This window comes from Ursus americanus, chromosome 10 (assembly GCF_024610735.1).
Source record: "Ursus americanus isolate L20-20 chromosome 10, mUrsAme1.1.p, whole genome shotgun sequence".
NCBI lineage: Eukaryota > Metazoa > Chordata > Mammalia > Carnivora > Ursidae > Ursus > Ursus americanus.
This window is the reverse complement of record NC_142136.1, coordinates 67,173,174-67,201,140: the sequence shown is the minus strand read 5'-3', so window position 1 is coordinate 67,201,140 and position 27,967 is coordinate 67,173,174. Positions and strand designations below refer to the sequence as shown.

The 27,967-nt window shown below is 39.6% G+C and overlaps 1 protein-coding gene across 8 annotated transcripts in view; it reads left to right on the top strand.

Moving 5' to 3' along the window:
* FRY (FRY microtubule binding protein) overlaps positions 1–27,967 on the top strand; it is a 429,617-nt gene that overhangs the window by 315,663 nt on the left and 85,987 nt on the right. For all 8 annotated transcript variants that reach the window (XM_087865212.1, XM_087865211.1, XM_087865207.1 and 5 more), the window contains 11 exons: positions 1,991–2,250; positions 2,671–2,860; positions 3,474–3,598; positions 6,215–6,272; positions 7,161–7,252; positions 7,751–7,923; positions 8,980–9,140; positions 10,154–10,264; positions 14,160–14,314; positions 22,854–22,953; positions 23,229–23,400. In XM_087865212.1, coding sequence (XP_087721338.1) covers positions 1,991–2,250; positions 2,671–2,860; positions 3,474–3,598; positions 6,215–6,272; positions 7,161–7,252; positions 7,751–7,923; positions 8,980–9,140; positions 10,154–10,264; positions 14,160–14,314; positions 22,854–22,953; positions 23,229–23,400 — 1,597 coding nt within the window. The remainder of the gene's footprint in view (positions 1–1,990; positions 2,251–2,670; positions 2,861–3,473; positions 3,599–6,214; positions 6,273–7,160; positions 7,253–7,750; positions 7,924–8,979; positions 9,141–10,153; positions 10,265–14,159; positions 14,315–22,853; positions 22,954–23,228; positions 23,401–27,967) is intronic.

Sequence of the window (27,967 nt, the reverse complement as noted above, 5' to 3'; positions counted from 1 at the left end):
ACCTTTTTGACCCTCCTAGGTACTGAAACCGAAAAATATTAAGGGCCAGGGCCATGGTCACATAGAGAAGTGTTAGGGCCTGCACTTGACCCCAGTCGGACTCCACGTCTAGGACACCTTTATCTGCCATTCACATACACTCTTCCTTTGGAAAGAGCTTATTGGCAACGTTCAATGTCCTAAACAAATAGAAGGGAAATTGAAACTGATATTAATTATCTGAGTTTTTAAAAAATCAGTCTAGTGCAGTAAGGGGACCTGGATTAATTTCAGCTCAGTAGCTAAAAAGAGGCGGTGCAGACTGGGGACCAGTCACAGTATCCACATTGCTGATGCCCCTTGTGTATTCTTGTCAAATAACTATAAATGAAGACAGACCTATCTGACAAATAGCTATAAATGAGTACAAAGTCTTTTCATGGTCTTTCTCCAGCTGCACAGATCCCTTTAGTGGCCCTGTTCTTGCTTATGGTTGTAGTAGTAATGACCGATACTCAGACTAGTAAGCCAGGCAGTGCAGACTTCCACAATGATACTGCATAGCCCTACTTCTTTCAGAAGTTCAGTGTAGTTTAACATGGAATGGAAGAGTCAAGTTTAATTGTTTTCTATCCATATCTTACTTGCCTGCAGATGATATCCGCGTGATTTTGTTCTGTTTATCGGAATCAAAATCGTGAGCCAGGGATTACTAGATGAGCAATACTGCACTTAGGAAGATACACAGAAAGGGAGAAGTGGAATGTGCCTGCTTCGTGCCTTATCTCACGTAATTCACCTAAAGATTAGATGAGATTAGCATTATAATTCCCAAGTCATAAATTAATATCTCCCAGACAGACTCTGGGATGGTCGTACTCTTCCCAGGTCACAAGCTTTGGGTGGAGCCTGTTGGAATCTCCTCTCTGGCTCTGAAACTCAGGCTGTGCCCCCCTTATAGCCCATTAACCACTGAGATCACTAGCGATGCGCCCGTATCCACGGGAACCTGCAAACCCAACAGATAATATGGATCATCTTAGCTGCCCGATGGTCATAAAAAAAAAATCCTGGCTCAGCTGCTGGATTATTTGAAACTTGGTCTTCCCTAAACTCTGATGTTCTGGACTTAAAAGAGAACGACACATAGAAACTTATATGAGATACAGCTCAAAAAAGTTTTAGAATGTATTGTTGTTTTGGCTTGATAACATGGGACAAGAATAAGTAGGTCTCTTACCTCAAAAATCATCCGTGAAATGCCCTTCATGAAAGGGATTGCGTTTTGCCATCTCCCTAAGTCAAAGGGCAGGTATTCTAGTCCAAGTAAAGTTAAACAAGATATGGCTTTAAAAAGCCCAGGATACTAATTACAGGGATAAAAACACATTAATGAATCTCAAGTGAATAGCTTTTAAGATTTTTTTTTTAATTTTTTTTTTAAAGATTTTATTTATTTATTCGACAGAGATAGAGACAGCCAGCGAGAGAGGGAACACAAGCAGGGGGAGTGGGAGAGGAAGAAGCAGGCTCATAGCGGAGGAGCCTGATGTGGGGCTCGATCCCATAACGCCGGGATTACACCCTGAGCCGAAGGCAGACGCTAAACTGCTGTGCCACCCAGGCGCCCCAGCTTTTAAGATTTTTAAAGGGCAAATCCAGGATCGAGTTTAACTTAACTAAGGCCGTATATTTTTCAACAAATATTTAATGAGCAGCTTTGGGGTACCAAGGCACAGTGCTGTGTGACATTAAAACTGTATGAAATAGGACCTGTGTCCCTAAAGGCTGCACTTTAGCTGCTCGCAGACAAGCATAGGACTCAGCAGTGGCTACAAACCGACATCCTATGTGGTAGGTGTGGGAGGGGTGTTTCAGATTCAAAGCTTGGCCCTTTGCAGAGGTGGTCCGGAAGAGCAATGTGGACAAAGGGGCTTTTAGGCTGAGCCCTGATGAGGACGTGTGATTTATAACCGAGCATTCATTCATTGCCTGCTTCTTGCACCTGCAGGCAACGTTACCGCTGACCCACACCGTGGATCTGCAGTGGTTGGTGGAGTGGAATGCAGTCCTGGTCAATAGCCATTATGACGTGAAGAGCCCTTCCCATGTCTGGATATTTGCTCAGTCTGTCAAAGACCCCTGGGTCCTCTGCCTCTTCAGCTTCCTGCGGCAGGAGAACCTGCCCAAACACTGCCCCACAGCCCTCAGCTACGCTTGGCCATACGCCTTCACTCGGCTCCAGTCCATCATGCCCCTAGTAGACCCAAAGTAAGGGAACTGTATGTCTTCCTCAGTGTTTGTCATTTGCCCTCTTACATTTTCCTTTTATCTAATAGATTGGAAGATTATAATCCTCTCTAGGGTCTGTACTTCATATAGAATTCTGAACTTGGAGTAAAAACAGGTCAAAAGTTCTTGTCTAGAGCCAGTATTTTTTTTTTTCCCTTAATAATCCATATGATTGTCTGAGTATAGAATGTCAGACCCCTACTGGTGAAAGCAGTCTTAAAGTTCTATTCAACTTCCCATCCAGTAGAGACATTCCCTGTCCAGACAGTTCTTACCAGCATAGACAATCCTTGACAGGTTTTCAGCTCTATTTGAGCCCTTCCTAAGATCTTTATTTAATAAGTGATATTAAAAGTCCAGAACTTACTTTCACTCCTGTTTTCAAATCCATATTTCTAGTAGCCCAATTAATGCCAAGAAAACCAGCACTGCCGGCAGCGGAGACAATTATGTTACCTTGTGGAGAAATTACCTTATTCTTTGTTTTGGAGTTGCAAAACCCAGTATAATGAGCCCGGGACACTTAAGAGCCTCCACTCCAGAAATAATGGCGACCACACCCGATGGTACCGTGAGCTACGATAACAAGGTGACGTGACATGCTTCAGAAGAATTATTCTGTAAGGTTTTTTTTTAGCTTGTTTGTCTAGAGTTCACAGTGCACACTGCACTGTGCCTGCCATCTGGAGTATATAGGATCAGATTTTCATCCTACACATTTCTAAATTCCATTGAGCGTTGATGCACATAATTTATTATTCCTCCCTGACAAGTGGAGAACTGAAGATAAAGAGAAGTTAAGAAACTTGCTTAAGACTGTAGAGTGACTTATATTTATTAGTGCCCTGAGGTTTGGTTCCTGCCCCACATTTCTCTGCTCCTCGCCAAGTATTTGCCCTTAAACCATGCCTTGATTAAATGATCTTGTTAAGAATGGTTTTGTAGACTTAATTGGTTTTTTTTAAAAGAAGACTGTTATAATAAAAAAATATTCTTTAGAATTTGTGTCCCAGGTGAAAAATGCATTCATTGTGCTGTTTTGAAATTTGTCTGTGTTTTTTTTTTTTTCCTGTCTGAAATGATGGCAGTGCTTTGGGATGTGGTTTAGTACTTTGAAACTGTTATAATGGAATCGTCATTTGATTAAAGGAAGCATCAGTTATCATGTTACCTCTTTTTCACTTTTAATCAACTTGTTTCAGGCCATAGGCACCCCATCGGTGGGAGTTCTGTTAAAGCAGTTGGTGCCTTTGATGAGACTAGAGGGCATTGAGATCACAGAGTCCTTAGTTTTAGGATTTGGAAGAACAAATACCCTTGTTTTCAGGTACGGTAGTCTCAATGAGTTCTTCTAAATTCATTCCTGCTGCTGCTCTCGTAGTTCCTGTTTGTGACCTGAGTTTGAGTTTGCGTGTTGGCATGTGCCCGGGGAGTTGATAGGCTTTGCGCCTTTTCCTTTGTGTCCGTGTTGCTTGACGTGCATGGAGCAAGCATTCCTCACAACTGCCTTCGCCTTTCCCCTGTGGTCCTTGCAGCTTTGATTTGACGCCTCAGATTTTATCTCGTGTGCAAGCTTCTTTTAGAGAACTGGAAATGAAGATAATTCAGTGTCCCTCACCAGTGAGCCAGCCTGTTTGTTGGCTTTGCTGTCAGAACAATGAGGTCTGGGGGCGCCTGGGTGGCACAGCGGTTAAGCGTTTGCCTTCGGCTCAGGGCGTGATCCCGGCGTTACGGGATCGAGCCCCACATCAGGCTCCTCCACTGTGAGCCTGCTTCTTCCTCTCCCACTCCCCCTGCTTGTGTTCCCTCTCTCACTGGCTGTCTCTATCTCTGTCAAATAAATAAATAAAATCTTAAAAAAAAAAAAAAGAACAATGAGGTCTGCTCATCGGCCATTTATGCAACAGGCTCTCAAAGGTTAAGCATGGATAGAACTCTTTCAGGAGTATTCTGTTACACTGGCCCATCTCTTTAAAGGGGGCTTTAGCTGCCTAAATAGAACCATCATTCACTTTCTGGATTCCTGACTCATTTCACACCTTTAATCAAATAACCATTTCATCTGAGGCAGCGTCAAAGCTTTTGAAAGAGCCATCATACAGGGTTAGTTCGGGCTGCCTCTGCTGGCTTCAGCTAAGCAATGAACACCTATAAGCACAATTAAAATCCTGACTTTTTTAGGTAGATGGGAAAGGGAAAGCTCCAAGCATCTGTGAGAAACCGTATTTGAAAAAGAAAGATTAATGAGACATTTTAGAGGCCATTAAAAAAAAAACTGTTATGCACATATACAGTCAGATTTTATTCTTAAAAAAAGTCATTGTGAGTGCGGATACTCGAGTGCCAGCTAACCAGTGTTTTACTCCTTACTAATTAAGTAGTTAAGACAAAGATTCCTGTAGAAATACTACAGGAAAATAAGAAAAACAATTCCTAGAATTACCTAACATTCTTTCCCAGAGAGCCTAAGAGCCTAACATTCTTTCCCAAGGACACGTGCTCTTGAACATCTCACCCCCTCAATATTCTTAGGGGTGGGTAAGATTATATAATTTATTAGCCATGTGGATCTGGAAAACATAATGTCTCTGGGCCTCAGTTCCCTCGCCTGTAAAATTGTTATAATAAATAAAAATAAAGTATATCTAATAAAAAAAGAAAAATTGTTAGAATTAGAGAATCTATCTTACAGATTGAGAGGATTGAATGTGAAAATGTAGGTAGTAAATATTCAGTAAATGGTTGCTATTGGAGGAGATCATTAATATTCTTTCCATTTCTTTGACAAAGAAATTCTAGCATCTGTGTTAGAGAAATCTGAAATGGAATGCAGGTTTTCTGTCTCTCAGCTCAGAATGCCATAGAGTTTACCTTGCTAACTTTGGATTTCCCTGGAAAATGCTATCGAATAGCACAAAACATCGAGCCAGAAGATTGCCAAGGTGTTCAGGCATAGAGCAGGCTGTAGACAAAATACCTGGCAGCAGGCTGGAGCTCATCATTTTGTCGTCTTGACATAGAAGTTCATAAATTATTTCCCAAAAAGGGGCGCCTGGGTGGCTCAGTCATTAAGCGTCTGCCTTCGGCTCAGAGCGTGATCCCGGCGTTCTGGGATCGAGCCCCACATCAGGCTCCTCCTCTGGGAGCCTGCTTCTTCCTCTCCCACTCCCCCTGCTTGTGTTCCCTCTCTTGCTGGCTGTCTATCTCTGTCAAATAAATGAATAAAATCCTTAAAAAAATTATTTCCCAAAGAAGACAAATAATTTAGATTAGCAGATATAAAGCTGAGAACTGGAGATAATGGGAACAGGTGAAAGATAGATGGTCAAACTTTTATTTTTACTTCACTAGAGAAAAGGTTTTGATGAAAACCTAACTATTGTAATACTTGCCATAATTTGCATTTATCATATAGCTCAAATAAGGGTTTTATCTGTGAACCTTCAAAAAGACTTCAGTTTAAAATCAACTGTCAGTCAGGCCCCCGAGCACAGACCCCAAAAATAGTGTCATGGCAACTGTCCCGCCTCTTTTGCTCTCCTTAGACTGAAAATGTCTTCTGTGAGGGATTGATTTTGTTTATCTTCATCCCTGCTGCCTGTAGTAAAGGGTTTTGATTTTAATAGTCGTTTACAAAACATAGTTTAACTGTTTAGAGAGGGTATTTTGCCATAGAAATCTCCAGAACAGGAAATCAAAATCGAGCCCACAAATATGTATTGAGCCAAAATTATAACACTGGGATGAAAACCAGTAATACAAAGCATAGGCCAGTACCTCGTTCTAGTTCACCACGTGGCTAAGAAACAGAACGGCCCGGGGCGATTTTGAGGTCAGAAGCAAAGTGAGAAAAGCACTTGATTTAGAATTGAATGGATGTATTTGCTGGCAAACTTGGTGTGGATAATAATGAATTTCAAATGCTGACCTTTTTCCTCCATAGAGAACTGGTAGAAGAACTTCATCCGTTAATGAAAGAAGCCCTGGAACGAAGACCAGAGGTACAACTTTTAATTTAAATACTTACTGCCTCAGTTTATTTGGACAGTGGTGTAAATTTAGATCATACTTAATGGTTTCCCCTAAAAAAAAAAATACAAACACCCAGCATACTTTTAACAGTGAATCTTAATATTTTAACTTTTGTTATTTTTATTACTGCTCAGTATTTGAGTATTTAGTATAGTACCGTTCCTATTTTAAAAGATTTGCTCTAAATTCATGAAGGCAAAACAACCTAGATAGTCCTATGTATGTAAAAATGTTGCATTCTTTTGCAGGAGGTTTGAGTTGATTGAATTTTGGTGTTTAGCTAGTTTACTTATTTTTTATAAGGAGCTAGATGGTCAAGAACATTATTTGTTTCATCTGACCTAGGAAGCATTTTCTTCAGTATTATCTTCCCTAAAGGGAACTCTGAAAAGGACAAACTTATAATGTAGCAGGATAAAAAAAAAAAAAAAACCAGTAAAGAGTAAGACCGAAGAAGAAGCTTCCCATGTAATAGATAAGATATAAGAAGTAGCAGAATTTTAGCAATGTGACTGCGTGACCAGAACTGGTGGGATTCTTCGTGTCCACTGTCCCTTTCAGCTGTTTCAGTGACTCCGTCTTCCAGTAGATGCTGGGAGCAGCTAGGAAATGAGGCTGCTTAGTTCTCAACATGCTCCCTTGTAAATATTTATTGACCCACTTAGGATCTGTTTTTTTAATATCCCGTAATAGCAAGCATTTTCTCTAAGGATCTGAAAGAAAGAAAAATACCCTCGTCTTTTACGTTTAGGAAATTGAAAATAGCTAGATGATGCTTTTCTTTAATACAGTTTCCCAAAGCAAAGTTAATATTGTTTTGCCCATGTGCATAACTGGTATTACCTCTTTCTACACAGAACAAAAAACGCCGAGAACGGCGGGACTTGTTAAGGCTACAACTACTTCGAATTTTTGAGCTTCTGGCTGATGCAGGTGTCATAAGTGACAGGTGCGGTGAAAATTCGAATGAGTTCATCTCTCCTCACCAAACTGGCCTTTTTGTCTCTCTTTCTTCCTATTTATCTTTCCTACCTTCCTTCCTTCCTTCCTTCCTTCCTTCTTCTTTTCCTTCCCTTCCCCTCCCCTCCTCTCCCTTCCCCTCCCTTCCCTTCCCCTCCCCTCCCTTCCCCTTCCTTTCCTTTCCTTTCCTTTCCTTTCCTTTCCTTTCCTTTCCTTTCCTTTCCTTTCCTTTCCTTTCCTTTCCTTTCCTTTCCTTTCCTTCTTTCCTAAATATGTTACCTTTAACTTTAACTCAGAAAAGCCCAAAAAAGCTTGTTGCTTGTTGTTGTATTTTCATATTTATTTACACTGCCCATGGGTCAAGAACAAATTTAGTGTGTGAGCTCTGACAGTGAATCTTACTTTCTGTGAAGTATGTACCACTCTGACATAAAGACTAATCATCTGAAAGCTTCATCTTTTTTTTTTTTTTTTTTTTTAATTCTAGCACAAATGGAGCCTTAGAACGGGATACTTTAGCTCTTGGAGCTTTGTTCTTAGAATATGTGGACCTGACCCGCATGCTCCTAGAAGCTGAAAATGACAAAGAAGTAGAAATTCTTAAAGATATCCGGGCACATTTTAGTGCAATGGTTGCCAACTTGATTCAGTGCGTCCCAGGTACAGCGATGCGTCACTGGGAAGTCCCTTCGTGCTTGAAAATCCCTTTGTGTTCCTCACCACTGTGAGGAACTTCTTTCCTCTTTCATCCTGCTGGGCTGTATGCAGGTCTGGGTCGGGGTCGTTCATTTAGTTTGAATTACTTGGGAATACACGTGAGAACAGATTGTGGTCATTCAGCACAGAGTTGGAAAGGCAGCAAAAGGCGTTAAATTTGGCTTTATGCTTATCCCATTATTTCTATTCTTTGTTTGGGTTCCCATCTGAAAATGAATCTGTGCCATTTCCAGAGGGAGGAAGTAATTCAGAGGCTTCGTTTCTTCCTTCTCCCTGTGCTCTTCTGTGAACATGTGATCCAGCCCCACAGTATTCCTCCTCTTGACTATCCAAGCAACACCTTCTATAGAATTCTATTCACCTTAGTAAATTATATTATTGAGAGGTGGTTTTTTTCCCCACAGAGCAAATGGGTATGAAACCTTTTCATCACATAATAGCACAGAGAGTAAAAATAGCTGGCCAGGGTGGTGTAAAAATTAATCGCTGTAATTAACAGTGTTGGCATAATTACAAAAGGCCGCACTTCAACTGTTTCTACTTTTTCATTATTTTGATGTTGCAAAACCTTCTTACCAATCCTTCTCCTCTTGGATGACCCTAAGTTAAGATTCGAGTGGACTTCTTCAGTTAGTTTACAATATACTTAGTTTACATTATACTTCACAGAAGTTCTAAAGGTGGGCAGCAGCTGAGTGGGACGTGTTGCCGTTTTCCTAGACACTGATTAGAAAGCAGTGTCTGTGACCCCACTTTTTCTCTCTGCTTCCCACTCTGGACAAGGTGCCGTCGACTGCAGCTCGAGGAGAACATTCTACATTTAGGGAGAAAATTAGGTTTGCCTTCTTAAATGCTGGTTTCATTACCTAAAGAAAACTTGAGTTAGGAAATAAAATTACTCCTTTTCTCAAAATGTAGGAATCACGTATGATAATGACATAACTGTATTCACTATACTTTTCAGTCTCGGAGACTCTAACTCTGTGTTTGTCTCTCTAGTTCACCACCGAAGATTTCTGTTTCCCCAGCAAAGCCTGAGGCATCATCTTTTCATCTTATTTAGCCAGTGGGCAGGACCCTTCAGCATCATGTTTACCCCCCTGGATCGCTACAGTGATAGAAATCATCAGATCACAAGATATCAGTATTGTGCATTAAAGGTAGGGCACCTTTGTCTCAGGGAATGACTTTTGTTATTACCTCTTCTTAAGTAACAACCTTTCCTTAATAACAACCTTTCCTTAAACTGACAACCACGTCCCTCTCCTTAAATAACAACCTTTCCTTAAACTGACAACCATGCCTTCAATATGGTTAAAGTAACTAGTATGATGAAATATACATGCACATGCAGCGAACACACACACCTGTAAATACATAAGCTGAGTTTTTTAAATTCCAAGGCATACGCCCATCAACATGGATAGATGGCTGTGCTTAAATATGTAAATATTCCAGTTGGGCTCTCAGTTTCAAAATACAAAACTTTTCCCAGTTCTTACTTTTATCTAGTGCATGAGAACCACGCGGTTTTGCTTATTTACCCTGTAAGTAGCTGCCTTGTCAGTGGACTCTTGCCTCAATGAAGCTGATTTAAACCATGGCCCTTGTAAGCTTGTCGGCCTACCGATTACAAAGTGAATCGGGATCGCCCCTTCTCTTGCATTCCCTTGCTTCCTCCCCTCCTCCAAGTCACTAAAGTGTATAGTCTTAATTTTTTTTTCTTTAAGAATCATAATTATTTATTTCCATGTTTTCCATGGTTTGCCAACTTAGTACATTAGTCAAATATTTGTCATCAAACCAACCTTGAAAAACTGTGTTTACCTTATAAGCAGAACTTATTCACTTGAAATCACTGAAGGTAAGTTTTAAATACTGTGAAATGGTTATTTGGCTATGGGTGTCTTACTCTTTCATCATAAAGATTTGTTACCATAATTTTATGTCCATGAAGTTAAATTTATGGCTTTTAATTCTTATTTAAAAATCCAAAATTGGGCATCTGGTGCTTCTTATTGGATTTAGTAAGGAATACTTGAATATCTTGTGAAAGTAACTGCTTTCGAAGACCGTCATCATTCACAGATCTAGTGGTTATGTTTTAGGGAGTCAGTTGCGTGTTATTAGATCATTACAGGTTTCATTCCCGTGTTGGGTGTTTTGTTATCAGGCAATGTCAGCAGTGTTGTGCTGTGGCCCCGTGTTTGACAACGTGGGCCTTTCCCCGGATGGCTACCTGTACAAGTGGCTTGACAACATTCTGGCTTGTCAAGATTTACGAGTAAGTATTAGCCAAAAATACATGGTTTTTGTATTCTGCCTCGATCGGGTTACTAAAGTGCATGAGCCTTGTTCACAGCACGGTCTTCACACATCAGCCACGGAAGTGTAGGTTTTTGTGTTGCACACATTTACACTGTGATGCATCAAGATAAAAAACACAATGTATTTACCAAAGTCAACCATCAGCTGGGCTGGAAAGCAAGTCTCCATGAAGGTGATATGACTGAAATGACACAGACTATTTTCTCTACTCACAGTGACAATAAGCTAGTAATCAATGAGAAGAAGATAATTAAGAGAGACTCTGGACTCTGGGAACCAAACTGAGGGTTACTGAAGGGAGAGGTGGGGAGAGGGGGTAACCGGGTGATGGGTATTAAGGAGGGCACGTGTGGTGATGAGCACTGGGGGTTATGCGCAACTAATGAACCGTTGAACACTGCATCAAAAACTAATGATGTACTATATGCTGGCTATTTGAACATAATAATAAAAATTAATTAATTTTAAAAAAAGAAATGCTCCTCCAGATAACTAGTGAGTCAAAGAAAAAATAAGAACAGAAAATGAAAATTATTTTTACCTGAAGAATAACAAAAATACTACATACTGAACTTGTGGGCTATAAATAAAGCCTTGCTTAGAATGAAATGTATAGCCTTAAGTATATGTATTAGAAAGAAAAAAGGTTCATTATCAATGACCCAAGCATCCATCTCAAGAAGTTATAAAAAGAATAGCATGTCAAACTGAAAAAAAGTATAATGAAGGGAATAATAGAGATGAAATCTGAAGTTAATGAAAAAGAAAAAATTAATAGAAATGATAATTTAATCCAAAAGTTGAATTTGTTAAGATTAATAAAATTAATTCATGGCAAGTCTGATCAAGAAGGAAGACACATGTCACCAACATCAGATATATAAAGGGGACATCCCTACAAATGGTAGATATTAAAAATAAATGAAAACATATGAACATATTTGTACCAATAAACCTGAAAATTTAGGTAAAATGGACAAATTCCTAGAAAAACACAACCCAAGAAGAAAAGAAAATCTGAATAGTGATATAAGGAATAAAGAACTTTTATCTGTAATTAAAAGTCTTCCTACAAGGAAAATTTTAGGACCAGATGGCTTTACTGATGAATTTAACATTTGAGGAACAAATTGCATCAATGTTATACAAAATCCTTAAAGAGAAAACAGCTCTAGAGAAATACATCCCAACATATTCTATGAGACCAGCATAACCTTGTTACTAACACCTGCCAAGGATTTACAGGGGAAAAAATTAAAAGGCAATTTTATTAAGGAGCATAGATACAAAAATGTAAATAAAATATAAGGAAATTGAATTTAATGATATATAAAAAATGATTCATCATGATCAAGTTGGCATTATACAAGAACTTCAAGATTGGTTTGATATTCAAATATCCATCAATTCATTAGTGTGTTAATTATATTAGAGTCTCAAGAAGAAAATATATGATCATCTCAATAGATGCAGAAAAAGCATTTAATGAAATTCTACATTTATTTATGAGAAAAACTCCTAACAAAACTAAGCATAAAAAAGAACATTCTTAGTTTGATAAAGGGTGTCTAAAAAAAGAAACCTATTATAAACGTCAGACTTAATGTAAATATTGAAAGTGTTCCCTGAGATTAGAGTGACCAAAGATGCTTGCTTTCACTTCTATCGACATTATACTGAAGATCCTAGTCAAAGCATTGGGAAAGAAAAAATAAGAGGAGTGAAAAAGAAGAAATTAGATTATAGATATAAATGTGAAAACTAAAACAACAACAACTGAGGTTTCTAGAAAATAATACAAGAATACAGAAAGATATCTTAATCCCTTGGGTCTAAGCAAAGTTTTTTAAACAGGATGCAAAAATTACTAATTGTAAAGAAAGACCAATTAATAACTTCACCAAAAGATGCCACTAAGAGTGTGAACAGGCTGCCACGGAGTGAAAGATGTTTGCAAGATAAAACCAGCACTTCTCATCTTAACAGTATATTAAGGATCCCTTCAGATAAATAAGATAGAGATATTCATAGCAAAATGAGCAAGTGACTTAAGCAATTTACGAAAGAGGTTATTTCAATGGCCAATAAACATAAGAAACGGTTCTCAAGCTCGTGAGTAATCAGAGATGCAGACTCACCACAGGAGATACTACTTCAAACCCACCAGAATGGTGAAGATTGAAAAGATGGACAATGTCGAGGAGGAAATAGAGCAACAGGAACTCTCATACAAGGCTACAGAGAGTAGAAATCCAAATAACCACCTTGGAAAACTGATTGGCATTATCTGCTAAGGTTGAACATAGTAACCCTATGACCCAGCAATTGTACTCAGATATGTATTTCATAAACTATATATCCAGTATGTACAACATAAGACACATACACAGTTGTTCGACACGGTGTTATGGAGTCAAACGCTGGAAACAACGCAGGCGTTCATCAGTATAGAATGAATACATTGTGAAATAACCATATATCAGAACACAACGGTGACAATGAGTGAATGTGGATGACTCTCAGACATGAGTTGCGTGAAGAGAACAGACACAAAAATATATGCTATGTAATTCCATTGCATAGAGGTCAAAACAGCCCAAATGAAGCAATGGTGGTGGAAGTGAGACTAGTGGTTCCTTTGGAAAAAGAGAGAGGCTAGTGATTAGACAGTGCATAAGGCTGGCTGGCTTCAGTGGTGCTGGTAAGGCGGTGTTCACAATGGTGTGTTCAGTTACAGTAACTCATCAATTACTTGTGAATTATAGACTATGTATCTTACACGACAGTATAAAGTTTCTACAGCTCAATAAAAAATTGCTGATTTTCTTTCGAGTCGCACTAACTTTTTAATGAAATGTTATTTTTAAGTCCTTTGTAATAGTATCGTTAGCTTTTATCTGCTGCTAATTACGTAAGCCTGTGGGGAACTAGGCTGATGATGTTTGGCCATCCAACTAGAATATTGCTCCCATCTTAGCCTACATCCTGTTGTTAAAAAAAAAAAAAAAAAAAACAGCCAGAATCTTTCCTTCTCCACCTGGTCGCAACTGGCAAGAGATGGAAACAGAAGGAGACAGAAAAATGTTACTCTGTGAAGGGAAGATGGCCTCCAGGCACCAGGCTTCTCCTGGACAAATGTGACCATCCGGTATTGACAGTAGCCTCAAGAACTGTCAATAAAGGATCCTATTAATTCTATCTGGTGCGATGATCATTTCATATGAGAGTCTCTGATTAAGAAGAGTGTACTGGCACTATATTTCTTTTTAAAACATTGCCAGCTAAGCTTAGTAATTAAGCCCCATAAATATATTCTGATTTTTTTTTCCTCAAAAGACTTGCATGCATAAAGGCATATACGTACAAATATACATAAATTTGTATATTTAATTTTTAGCTAAATACATGTATTGTTCAAAAATATTTTAAATGCAGTAAGGAAACATTGCCAACAAAGTCTTCATTACCTTTTCATAATCAAAAATCCAGAATAAGTGAACCCTCTATATGACAGATGTACAGAGTCTGATTTAGTTTATACATACATTTTAATTTTCAGTTGCAACTTTGCATCCTCTTAAAGGAGAATATGTGGAATAAAAATGAAGTTGAAGGGACACCTGACTGACTCAGTCAGCAGAGCACACAACCCTTGATCCTGGGGTTTGTGAGTTTGAGCCCCACGTGGGGTGTGGAGATTACTTAAAAATAAAATCTTAAAAAAAAATAAGATGAATACTCTGTCACCACTTTCCTTTTACCCAGTTTGTATTGACTGAGCAGGATTTTGTGTCTTTCCCTGGAATAACCTTTCATTAAACATGAATAATTGCCTTTCTCCTTGTATTCAGGTTCACCAGCTTGGCTGTGAAGTCATCGTCTTGCTGTTGGAACTTAATCCCGACCAGATTAATCTTTTTAATTGGGCAATTGACCGATGCTACACAGGTTCCTACCAGCTCGCGTCTGGCTGCTTCAAAGCCATAGCAACTGTGTGTGGAAGCAGGTATGAACTCTTGTGAGTGAATGGTGCTAGTCAAGTGCAAGTACAGCGAAGGTTGCTCTTCATGATACGAATATGTGAAGCCTGACTGTTTTCCAATTATCCGTGCAGAGTAAATTCTAAAGAAATACACAATGGCCAATATTTCCCCAGCAGATAGACCGCTCCCTGTAAGTCTGCAGCTACAATGATTTTTCTCATTCTCCAGTAGAGTGATTTGTACTGATAGTACCCTTCTGATTAATTGCCTGGAAATTCACAGAGACATATGAGAGCAGGATTTAAAAATGATAAAGAAGGTACATGAAAAGAATTAAAGGAGTTTCTAGAAATGTTTGTGACAGGTGTAAACTGTAAGCCCATTAGCCATCCTGAGACCAAACTAAACCCAGGAAGCAACCTAAGAATGTTACATCTCTCTATTAAAAAAAAAAAAAAGTTATGGGTGCCTGTGTGGCTCAGTCGGTTAAGCATCTGCCTTCAGCTCAGGTCATGATCCCAGGGTCCTGAGATCGAGACCCGCGTCGGACTTTCTGGTCAGTAGGGAGTCTGCTTCCGCCTCTACACTTTTCCACTGCTCGTGGGCTCTCCCTCTCTCTCTCCCTCTCCCCCTTTACTCTCAAATAAATAAAATCTTTTTAAAAAAAAATGTAAAAGGGGGTGCCTGGGTAGCTCCGCCAGTTAAGCGTCTGACTCTTGATCTCAGCTCAGGTCTTGATCTCAGGGTTGTGAGTTCCAGCCCCGCGTTGGACTCCATGCTGGGCATGGAGCCTACTTAAAAAAAAAAAAAAAAAAAATTTTAAATGTTACATCTCTCTTGCCCGAAACTTCAGAAAGGAAGAAAAGAAAAGAAAATGTGACCAGGGTTCCGTGGATTACACTTGTAAAATCACCCCCTCTAGTTATGTAAATTAATCCCTCAGCAAAGTCATTCAGCGCTGTAATTTATTGAGTGAAATAATTTCACTGTTTCACTGAAATAATTTCATCGCCAAAATGAAAGGGTTAATGAAGACCACGAAGTGCATAAGCTATTTCCAAGAAAGAGCTCATGTATTGGCAACTGAGAGAAGGCAGCACAAGTTTATTTTTGAAAAGACTCATATAGACTATTGATTTTCCTTTTTAATTAAATGTTGAATTTTAAACAGCTATCTTGAGCTACGGGTTGAAGGGAATAAAGTGAATTAGCTTTAAATTCTGGTCTATTACAACCTATTCTGTTCTAAATTAATAAGAACAGAATATTAGAAGAGGTCTACTCTCAATAAACCTAAAATGAACATGCTATTTCAAGAGAGGGGCTTCTCTTTAAAATGTTTGGCTTTCATTTTTAAAGATAGTAGATAACATTTCACATCTAAAGCTTACATTTTCTATAATCTTAATAGCAGAATGTTTATTATACATTTTAATCTCAGTAAAAGTTACAGCAGATATAATATAACCTGTCCAGTTTGCCATCATTTTATTTCATGATGTTAACGTTATGAAATAATAGTTATACCTGTAGAATATTACCAAGATAGCATTTTTTTTTTTGCAAAAATCTTTCTCCAGAGTTTGTTTTTATTTTCAGGTATTTTGATATTTTAAAAATAAATCTGTTCACATGACTCTCCGATTTTGAAAATGTATTTAGAATACGACTTGGACCATAGATCTCTTTGACAAAAATTAAAACAGTGGAAGTTTCCTGCCTTTGCTGCCTCTCTCCCAGTGAGCTCTAAGTGAACTGTCCTAGTCAAATTTATTTCATTGCGTGGCTATCTCACAAAATATTGCACTGCATTCCTCTGAGTGAATCTGGGTATTTTTCCTTAGGGAGCACAAATAAATGTCTAGGAATTTAGCAATATAGTCTCAATTTCAGTAATATCTCCAGTCACAAAAATATTAAGTCATAAAACTCCCCATATTTAGATTTTTTTAAGGTATCATTCCAAACTATTCTGCTTTCTTAGACAAATACTGCATATCAACTTACGTTCACAACCCTATCCTGTAGGAAGGTTCGAGGGCCAGGCATCGACACGGCCGCAACCTGTCCGCCAAGACAGTAGCCAGCCCTTCTGTCATTTGTCACCTCAGGGCATGTTCAGAATTTAAAATTTCAGCTGTGGCTTAAATTTGCTCTCTCTCCTCATAAAATCTCAGTCTGCGTCGCCTAGATAAGCCTGCAGATTTGTTCGAACAATCTTTGCACTTACGTTTTCAGTACTTTTTTTGAAAGCAATTCTCGTGTTTTAGCTTTTGCTTTGTTTTCCACAAGTTTGCTCCTAAAAACACCTAAATACCTTATGTTATGAAGTCATATGTCCCTAAAGAGTCATACCTAAACTGGGTCATATTTTAACTTTCTCAAACAAATTATCTGTACAGTAACTCCTACGAGTCATATTCTAAAGTGAAGAATCTTTCTTATAAAAAATTATCTCCTCCTGGGGCGCCTGGGTGGCACAGCGGTTAAGCGTCTGCCTTCGGCTCAGGGCGTGATCTCAGCGTTATGGGATCGAGCCCCACATCAGGCTCCTCTGCTATGAGCCTGCTTCTTCCTCTCCCACTCCCCCTGCTTGTGTTCCCTCTCTCGCTGGCTGTCTCTATCTCTGTCAAATAAATAAATAAAATCTTTAAAAAAAAAAAATTATCTCCTCCTTTTCAAATAGAAATGAGCATATACCAGATTTATTTTTATAGGAATATGACAGTTTATAACCAGACTCATTTAATAAGGAACCATTTACAATTGAGTATAAAATACATAGAAAATTGATCATTTTTTTAAAGGGCTTCTGAATAAAATTTTCTACTTTTGGTTTTAGAAGAAGGAATTAACCATTTTTGCATAGTTTACTATATCAATCCCTATATTCATCAGCTGACAATGAAAAAAATAGTGCTCTATGTTCTTTTTTTGTTTCTTTTATTTCTATAGGGGACTCGTGTGTGTGTGTTGTGAACTTACTGGAATCTAGTCAAAACTGAAACTATAACTATGATATATCCAATGATATTGAGAAATCTGGAGGTCAGTGTGGATCTTGAATAGGACCAGGAGAAATGAGGGTAGAAGTAGAAAGTGCTGGGTGTTATACACAACTAATGAATCATCGAGCCTTACATCGGAAACCGGGGATGTACTGTATGGTGACTAACATAATATAATAAAAAAATCATTAAAAAAAAAAAAAGAAGTAGAAAGTGATGGTAGAACTGGTAATATTTAATTTTGAAGAATTTCTTATAAAATATGTCTTATGTTTGATTAAAAGCTATTAAATGCAGCTCGGTACTATAATTTAGCAGAAAAGGAAAGAGCTCACCTGTCAGGCAGCATTAATTCAAATAACTATTTGACTTCTGTGTGTGTTCTTATTAACTTCCCCTCAACTCCAAATTATATCAGTACAGAATAGATAAAGAAATTGAGAAAGAGATTAAACGAATTTCCAACCTTCTAAATCAAGGTAAATAGTATGCCTTATATTAAAAGTGTAGGCCATTTTGAATTAGTGGCTCAACTCAACAGAATTCTCTTCATATTTAATTAACTACTTGAGAGTTCTATTGTTTTTACTCTTACCCTCCAACATACTACTACAGTGTATTTAATAAGTGCTTTAGAATTATATATAAGGTCAAAGTTTTAATTTCTATTTCGTTGGGTTTGTTTTTGGAGGTGGTTTTTGTTGCCATTGCTGTTTGTATTTCTGTTTTGCCTTAAGCTCACTTCTCATAATCTTTCCTAATTTAAATCAGGCCGAGCAAACTCGAATTATTAAAAGTAGATGTCCCACATGTCTTAAGGAAATATCATCTATCTGTTACCAAGGAAGACAAGGGAAGCTTATGATTCATGAATCCCAATCACACTCCCTAGCTGGTGACGCATAACCTCATTTGGTTTGGTCAGTCAGCTGGAGTATTTCGGGAGAGTACAGAGTTTAGGAATCTGGGCTCAGGAAACGCGCTGTCTTGAGTTTGAATTTAGCTCTGCCTCTAATCAAGCTACGTGCTCCTAAGCAAGTTACTTCCTCATTTGTAAAATGGGCACGCTAGTACGATTAGGTTAAAGATTAAATTAAACCAGTCTTTCCTTTTAGTATGGTACATGCAAGCCTCAGGAATTGCCACCGTGTATAGAAATGCATGCAGATATTTACTACCGTGTTTTAAAACAAGGAAAAACAACCTCAAGTCTGTTAATAGGGGAATGAGTAAATAAATGATGGCATTTCTAATCAAGTCCTTAAAAATAGATCTGTATATCTGAGCATGAGAGATATCTGTGAAATATGAACCCAATTTCTTGAACTAAGGCCTAGCACACAGTAGGCATTCTGTAAACCCTGCTATTATTCAAGAGCCATTAGAAGCAGAAAGCTATGATGTAATCCCTTCTATCAACTCATGAAATTTGTGTCTCTCCAGAACCCCTCAAAATTACCCTGAGCTTTGTCATTTCATTCTGTATAAGCCAGAGATAGTGGGTATTTCCCAGATTCCTCAAAATCTCCTCTCTTCTAGACTGAAGGGGAAAAAAAAAAGTTTTATTTTTTGTTTGCTTTCTGAATTACACCTGCCTTTTGTATTTATTTTATGATTTGATTTTTATTCTGAATGATCAGAGCTGTCTTTATCTTTTACCCTTCCACTGCCTGCATTGAATAATTTAATCCTGAAAGATGTAAGATTTTGTTTCTAAGCCTATTTTAAACACCTAAGTACAGATGTTTAATTTGTACTCCTTCACTCATTTGAGATCTAATTCTTTGCTTCTCTGGGATTCTTTCATTTTCTGTATTTGTGTTGTTATTTCTTTCAATGTTGTTCTCCATAAAGTCTCATAGTTCAGTCCTAAGCAGCTAATTGAATGCGCTAATTACATACTCCAGTGCACGGCCCTGCCCAGGGGGAGGCTTTGTCTTCCCTTTCCCTGCCTTTAAAACCCTAATGATCCAGCAGTATTTGCCAGTGTCCTTTTCTTTTTCTTCCAGTTTTTATTTAAATTCCAGTTAGTGTTCTTTTATATAAAAATGCATATGTGTTAGATCTCTGTCTTAGAGACAGCAGTGTAGGTAAGCCATCTGTGCTACTGTGGAGCTCCCGGAGTGTCCTTTCCACTTTCCCAGTCCATTCCAGATACTGCAGTTTGTTAGAACTCCAAGTTAGACCAGCTCTGAAATGTACTATTGCGGGCTGTCCAGGAGGCCAATAGCACTGTGGATCAGTTAATTCTTTGGAGTCAGACTTATCCAGGATGCAGTCTAGGCTCCACTGCTTGTACATGAACCTGGTCAAGTACTTAATGTCTCTAAGCCTCTAAGCTTGTTGGGAAGATCAACTAACAAATCTAGGTAAAGGCCTTGGCAGAATAGCCCCACAAAATAGGCAGGTCATAATACAAATATTACCCATCATTCTTCATTATCCTCACCACCAGCATGTAGGAGGCTTTCCCCAATTTCTCATCTGACAAATCAACCTCATGCTTTTTTGTTCATTTAAAAATAAAAGTTCTAGGGATTCCTGGGTGGCTCAGTCAGTTAAACATCTGCCTTTGGCTCCGGTCATGATCCCAGGGTGCTGGGGTCAAGTCCCATGTTGGGCTCCTTGCTCAGCAGGGAGCCTGCATCTCCTTCTGCCTACTGCGCTCTCTCTCTCTCCGACAAATAAATAAACAAAATCTTTTTTTTTTTTTTAAGATTTTATGTGTATATTTGACAGAGAGAGAGAGACAGACAGCGAGAGAGGGAACACAAGCAGGGGGAGTGGGAGAGGAAGAAGCAGGCTCCCAGCGGAGCAGGGAGCCTGATGCGGGGCTCGATCTCAGGACTCTGAGATCAGACCCTGAGCCAAAGGCAGACACTTAACTACTGAGCCACCCAGCGCCCCTAAATAAATAAAATCTTTAAAAAATAATAAAATAGAATAAAATAAAATAAAAGTTCTAGAAAAGTAATCATTTTGGAGTGTAAATTAGTAAGCCATTTTGGAGAGCAATATGTCAATATCTACCAAAATTTTAAATGCGCCCTTTGACCCTGCATGACCTCTTCTAGAAATAAATTCTAAAGAAATAACATTTGGTGTTATAACAGTGAAAAACATTGTAACTATGAAAAAAATGGAAATAACTTTTAAATGTCTGTTAATGCAGGTCAAAGGCTGGATTTCTCAGGAAACAGACTCCGGGGTGGAGATTTGAGTGCAGGATGTTAATTAGGGAATGCCCTTGAAGTCAACATCTATGGGGAAGTGAAGGAAGTAGGACTGGGCAGAGGAAAAGAGACCTCAACCAATCCCACAGGGGCTGCTGCTGGGTATGGGCATGACCTTGACCTAGGCAAATTTCTTTGGCTGAAGACAATTCCCAAAGAGGGATTCAGCCAGAGATCTCAGCCTCCAACACTAGTTGGAGGATTGAGTGCCTCAGTCCTGAAAGGGGGATCCAGGTGGCACATCTTCAGAATAGATCTTCTGGCCCTATGTGTTGCTTGAATCTTTTTTTTTTAAGTTGTATTCATGTATTACTAGTAAGATAAAAAAATTAAATTTGATTAATATCAAAAATAAAAGTGAAATCCTTTTTTGTATATTTAATCAATGCTCACTATAATCTCTTATTAAACTTACTGTAAGATGGGCATGTATTCATAGTAGTATTATGCCTTTCTAGAAGGGTGATTGTTCAAAAACAGAACTTCTTAGACAATTGTAATTATAGAATCAAAAAAGGAACCCATAAGAAAACAATTAATGGTTTTTTTTTTCACCTCCAAGCCATCTTCTGCTTTCTGAAGTTTGCCTCAAAATAAATATCAGTCACACACTACCTATGGACCATTCCCTAATTGTTTATCTCACCAAGAGTTTTCTATTTATGACCTCATTTCCACTAGAAGAAAAAAACATACAGTAAAAAAATTATCTTTGAGGAGTATTATATAGCAAGAAAAGAAAATGAATTTAAGCTCCATATTCCATTTGATGGTATTGCTAGTTGCCACATAACCTTTTGGCTGGGTCCCTATGCCCGCCACACCCAGCTTCCATCCCATGCATGCATTCCATTACCAGATCCTGCTGATTTTATCTCCTTAGTGTTTTTCCTCTCTTATCCCCTCCTTTCTGTCTCTAGTATTCCTGCCCTAAGTCAAACCCTCATCACAACAGTTCCCAATATTGCCCCCCCCCCACAAATCCCTTCTCTGCAGGGCACTCAGAGTGCTTCTTCAAAAACGATGTCATTCCCTCACTCCCCTACTGCAAATCCTGTGGAATCTCCGTAACTTTTAGGATGAAGTCCATAAGCTGGTTATCTTCTGAACCCACCTATCACCCTAGTCCCACCTTCTCTTCCTCTACTAATACTTCCATTCAGTCTGCTACACAGAGATTCCTTCCTTTACAGAGGGATCTCGCTGTTTCATTCTTTTCATCTTTCTCAATGCAGCTGTCTCTGCTTTGAACGCTCCCCCCATGTTACCCTTTCCACGGCCTGGCTAATGTCTCCTGGTTCTGCAAATCTCATTTTGCTTGTTTCCCCTTGGAAAAGCATTCTGTCACCCCAAGTGTGGTGTAGGTGTCCCTCATCGGGATTCGGTAGCATGCTGTGGCTACTCTCATCCTGACCAGATCATATAGGTTCTCTCCCTCACCATGCAGTAAGTCTCCCGCAGACGAAGGGACCAGCCTTACTAACTTAGTATCATCAGTACTGTGCAGTTGTTGCTGGTATACGTTTGGTGCTTACTACGTTTAGATGGATTGAATGAAAATACTAAATCAGTGAGCTACTGAGAAATGTAAACATATCAACTTCTGTTCTCTCCGTTTTTATTTGGTTTTCATTAAAATCTATTTACATTGGGACACCTGGGTGGCTCAGTTGGTTAAGCGTCTGCCTTTGGCTCAGGTCATGATCCCAGGGTCCTGGGATGGAGCCCCTCATCCACTTCGGCCTCCTTGCTCAGCGGGGACCTGCTTCTCCCTCTTATTCTCCCTCTGTTCTCTCCCTCTCTCTCTCTCTCAAATAAATAAATAAATAAATAAATCTATAAAAAAATAAAAATAGGGGCGCCTGGATGGATCATTTGATTAAGTGTCTGCCTTCGCCTCGGGTCATGATCTCAGGATCCTGGGATCGAGTCCCACATCTGGCTGCCTGCTCAGTGGGGAGCCTGCTGCTCCCCCTGCTTGTACTCTCTGTCTCTGACAAATAAAAAATAAAATCTTTAAAAAAATAAAAATAAAGAAAAACATAAAAGAAAATCTATGTATATTAGATAAATTTCCCATTTATCCCGTTGCAACAATATTCAATTTTAAACAAAAATAGAGCTATTTCTCTTCTTCTAAAAACCAGAGAAATAATGGGGGAGGGGGCAATGGCCAAATGGACATGAAAATGTCATTAGTAAGTATGACTGAGGTCAGTTGCCATCGAGAATTTTAAGAGGTAATGATTTATCAAGATGACTAACCAGGCTGTCTTAAAACTATGCTGTTTAGTTTTTGGTTTTTTTGTGTTTTATTTTAGGAACTATCCCTTCGACATAGTGACATTGTTGAACCTTGTTCTGTTCAAGGCCTCTGACACCAACAGAGAGATTTATGAAATCTCCATGCAGCTCATGCAGGCACGTACCATTGACTTACACAGAAACTTCAGAGAGAGGGTGGTTGATACCCGGATGGCTGCTTATTCCTGTCTATCACCGGTGGGGGTGTAGAGGAGTGAGAAGACAGTTACCTAACCTTCTCTAAACACAGGAACTGATGTTTTACCTTTAATACTATATTAAAATATGCATTCATTACTTTTGTTACTATGAAACTTGATGAAACATAAATCCTCCTGAGACAGCCAGCCGATGTTTTTCATACCATTTCTCACTTTCCTACCTCTCTATAGATCCTTGAAGCCAAGCTTTTCGTGTACTCGAAGAAAGTAGCTGAACAGAGACCTGGCAGTATTCTCTATGGAACACATGGCCCGTTGCCGCCCCTGTACAGCGTGTCACTAGCGCTCCTGTCATGTGAACTGGCCAGGATGTACCCCGAGCTCACCCTCCCACTCTTCTCAGGTACCATGCAGGGATATGCGTGATCATTTCTGCACAAAGTAACCTTATTTTATTTTATTTTATTTTATTTTATTTTATTTTATTTTATTTTATTTTATTTTATTTTTTACAAGAGAACAAATCTACATTTTTACTTATTTACTTTTCAGCAAGTTTAAATCCTTGAGGGGTACAATGTCACATGGATTCTGTGTCCAACGGCTTTAGCAGGAAGGTTGCTTCAGAATTTGGCACAAACCATGCGGCTGTTTCCATGAGCCAGAGTTACCTTTCCCTAGATTACTCTGGTTTTATTTGGTTTTGCCACTAGGAGTCACTGTGCTGTTCTCTCCTTTGTACACGTAAGAGTATCTCTTGCCTAGATAGAATTCAGTTTCGCCTCAAGCGTAAGCGTCTTCAATTGGGAGAAGAGCTGTGTATTCGTTCTTGTTCCAGAGACCCCTGTTATACACACCAAAAATGGAAGATGACCTTGGACCATAGCCTTCCAGATACATTTGTTATTTTAGGAGTCCTGTTAAAAGCAGGCTTCCACAGGCTGGTGGAAAGAGAACAGGGAGACCGTAACCGTCCTTTTTCAAGTCTAGTGTCATTTGAGTCAAAATAATTGATGCTAAATTGGTAGATCGCAATTGCTTTGGACTAACTTCACTTACATATCTAAGGCAATTCTGGAATATATTTAAATATAAAAAGTGTGTTTATCTAAAATAGCATATGTTTATCTAAAATAAACATAGGACAAATGCAGAGAGGCTTAGATTAGTCATAATCCTTCTACCACCCTATGTGAGTAAGATTTCCCAAATAAATTAAATATGCGTGCTGTAACTTTTAGTACATATAATTGCTGCAAACTGTTTTTGGTGGTGATGGTGATGGTGTTGTGTACCTTGTATGTTGCTACATACATAGATTGTTGAGAGTTTGGGTTTTTAGCACATTTTTACAAGTAGTCTTTGTGAGTAATTTTTGTGAAAACGCACGTTTAAATAATTACGTTGGTCGATTAACTTCCTGCCTAAGGAGCACCTTGCCAAGAGGCTGATTTTGGTCTCTCGGTTGGTCCTCTTTTTCCATCTATGTTACCAGGGCCTTCGTCCATATCCTCATCAGTCCCCCACCCCACCCCTGTCCCAACATCCCCTGCCTGCAGTCCTCAAGCCTGCAATCTACCCACTATTCAAAACCAAATATGTGCAGCACTTCTCCACTCAAACTTCTCTGCTCAGCTGTCCTAAAAATAACTGCTGATAATAACAGTTTCCATCCATTGAATGGTCTATACTAGGCACTTTATGTACACTTCATTTATCATTTGATTTCTGCAACCCCCAAGTAGTGGTTAGAAATGAGGCTCTGGACTTGACGGCCTGGGTTCTTCTCTGGCCCTGCCATTCGCTGGCTGTTTGACCTTGGGCAAGTCATGGAACCTCTAAATTCCGTGTCCTTATCTGCAGTAGTAACTACCTTAGAGCATGCAAGGATCAAAACAGGCTGATAAACCCAAGCAGTTAGCCCAGTGCTGGCGTGGAATTACCACCACCACCACCACCGTGATCACCCTTGCTATTTTACAGATGAGACACTAAGTCTTAGAGACATTAAATAATAGGAACTTGTTCACCGATTTAAACACAAACAAACAAAAACCTTCTCTTCCAAACTTGCTTTCCACCTCTCCTCCCAGAAACTTCTACTCCCATCTCACTTGATCTTTTACATGCCAGGCCCTTTTGTCCATCCTTGTTTCCGTGCATGCTCTTCCTTTTGCCAGAAATGGCCCTTCTCTCCTTCTCCCTAATTCCAGTCTTCCTTAAGACCTAACTGAAAATCTGGGGCACCTAGGTGGCTCAGTCAATTAAGCATCTAGCTCTTGGTTTCTGCTCAGATCATGATCTCAGGGTCATGAGATCAAGCCCCGAGTCAGGCACCACGCTCAGAGGGGAGTCTGCTTAATATTCTCTCTCTCCCTCTCCCCCACATCAAATAAATAATCTTAAAAAAAAAAAAAAAAAAAGATGGACCGTACTAAGGGTGCCTGGGTGGCTCAGTCAGAAGAGTATGCGACTCTTGATCTTGGGGTCATGAGTTCAAGCCCCACATTGGGTGTAGAGATTACTCAAATAAATAAACTTTAAAGGGGGTGGGCACTTAAGCACCCAACTCTTGTTTTTGGCTCAGGTCATTGATCTTAAGGTTGTGAGATCGAGCCCATGTCATGCTCTGTGCTCAGCACAGAGTCTACTTGAGTTGTTCTCTTCCTCCCCCTTTGCCCTCCCACCTCTCCAAAATAAATAAACACATCTTTAAAAAAAAAAAAGAGACCTAATTGAAAATCTGCTTCTGTGAAAACCTCTCCATTTATCTGCAACAGAATTAGTCATATCCTTGTCTCATGCCTGAAATAGTGGAGGAACTCCAGAAGAGCCTTCTTGATAAACTAGTTCTCTTCTTGGAAAACTAAAACGTATTTCTATTCACGTCAACCAAGATTTGAGTGCCACGTCTGTGCCAAGCACTGTGTTTAGGTCCTAGGAACACAGATGTGAATAAAACAGTCTCTCTCCCATCAATGGGTCACAATCTAGTAATAAGGAAAGATGTGCAGTCATATGATCATGATACAGGGCAGCAAGTACAATAAAAAAAAAGCACATTCTGTGTATGAGATAGAAGATAAGGGGATAATCAGTTATTGGGCCAAGAATATCAGGCAAGACCTCCCAGAGAAATTGGTGTCTGAGCTGCAGTTGGAAAGAAGAGTAGAAATTTGCAAAGCAGACAAGTAGTTGACATTACAGTTGGCAAGTAGGTGGGTATTACAGACCAAGGAAATAGCATGTGGGTTGACTTAGAGGTATAAAGTAACATGCTGCATTCGAGAGATTATGTAGCGGTCAGTTTGGCTACTACAACATGCAGGGATGGGGGAAAGCTAGAGATGGTCACGGACAGACAGAGAGGCAGAAGTCAAGTCTTAGAAGGCTTTGTATTGTACCCTAAGGAGTTTGTAGGACAGTGATCTCTGGGTGCTCCTTGAAATGCCTTGGAACCCTGGGAACAGGGAGGGCATCCAATAAGCTGCTTGGGTTCTGAAAGCCACTGATCAGTTTCAAACAAGAGGGGGACAAGAGCAGAATGCATTTTAGAAAGACCGACTGTGTATAGAGGACGGATAAAAGAACACCCAGTCTAAAGAGAGAAGATCAGTTGAGAAACAACGACAGTGGTCCATGGAGGAAATTATGAAGGCCTGAACTAAGACAGCCCCATGAGAGTAGAAGGGGGAGACCAGAGTCAAGAGCTCCCAGGCAGGGTACACAGAAGACAGTCCCTGATAACCCCACCTTGAGAGCCAATCCAGGGAGAAGGGGAGGCTAAGGACAGAGCAGAGGTAAGGAGCTCGCCTTGGGATATTGAATGTAGGCGTCTGGCAGACATCCCTATGTAGAGACAGACTCGTGTCAAGGGAAGGCCAGCGCTAGTGACTCATGGAAGACTAGAAGGGGTAGAACCAAGGGAACAGATGAGATCACGATGGAACGAGCACAGAGGGAAAGAACACACCCAGACACCCAGCTTTTGAGGATTGGGCCCAGGAAGACTGAGGGAACAGGTGGATGGAGGCCCATTTAGAGAGGAGGGAGCACAGCTAGAGGATGGGCGTCATGGAAACCTACAGAAGAAAGGATTTTGGAGGAGGAGTGAGCAATCCACAGCCTTGAATGGATCAGAACGATCCCAAGAGATAAGATCTAAACATTATCCTCTGGATCTCACAATCGACAATTCGCCACTAGTGGTAACTGTCAATAGTTTCCGCAGAGAAAGAGCAGCAGAAGCCACATCTCAGTGGCTTGACTGAGAAGGAAGGGGAAAGAGAGGATGGAGCTGCAGTGGGATGCGGAGTCTGAGAGTGAGCAGGATTTGAGCTTGTGTTTTGGCTGAGAGGGAGAAGCTGGTAACAGGCTGGAGAAATCAGGGAAGAGGAGGTAAATAGCACAGCAAGTTTAAGAACAAAAGCAGCTCATACAGGGAGTGGCAAGTAGGTTCAATCTAAGTTTTTCTTCAAGAATTGACCCTTGGGCTATTTGAGATAGGTTATAGGTTGAGGTTATAAAGATTTTCTAGCTCTTGTTTTCACTTCTCTTACTACTAAAAACCCTGTGGTGAGATTTTTTTTTTATTGCCTGTAATGTCAGATGAGTTAATTCCTTGTAAGTAGCCGGGCAAGTTACACAGGTCCCTCCCAGAGGAGCCAGAAGCTCTACGGAGCAGCCCAGGGACATCGTCTCACTTTTTTTTAAATTTGTTTCTGGAGGGGTGAATGGGGGTTGTGTGCATGCCTGTGGCATTTTTTTCCTCCTTTCCCTTCAGAAAGACCTCTACAATCCTAGCCCTGATTTAGGTGCCTCCCCCCCACCACAGCAGTTGGACCTTACATCTGACAGACAAGATGTAACAAACGTCATAAATAAGCACATCGTGTGATGTGTTCGAAGGTAATCATTGCCTCGAAAAGACTAGAGGCTTTATGCCACTGTTAAAAAATGTATTTTTAAAA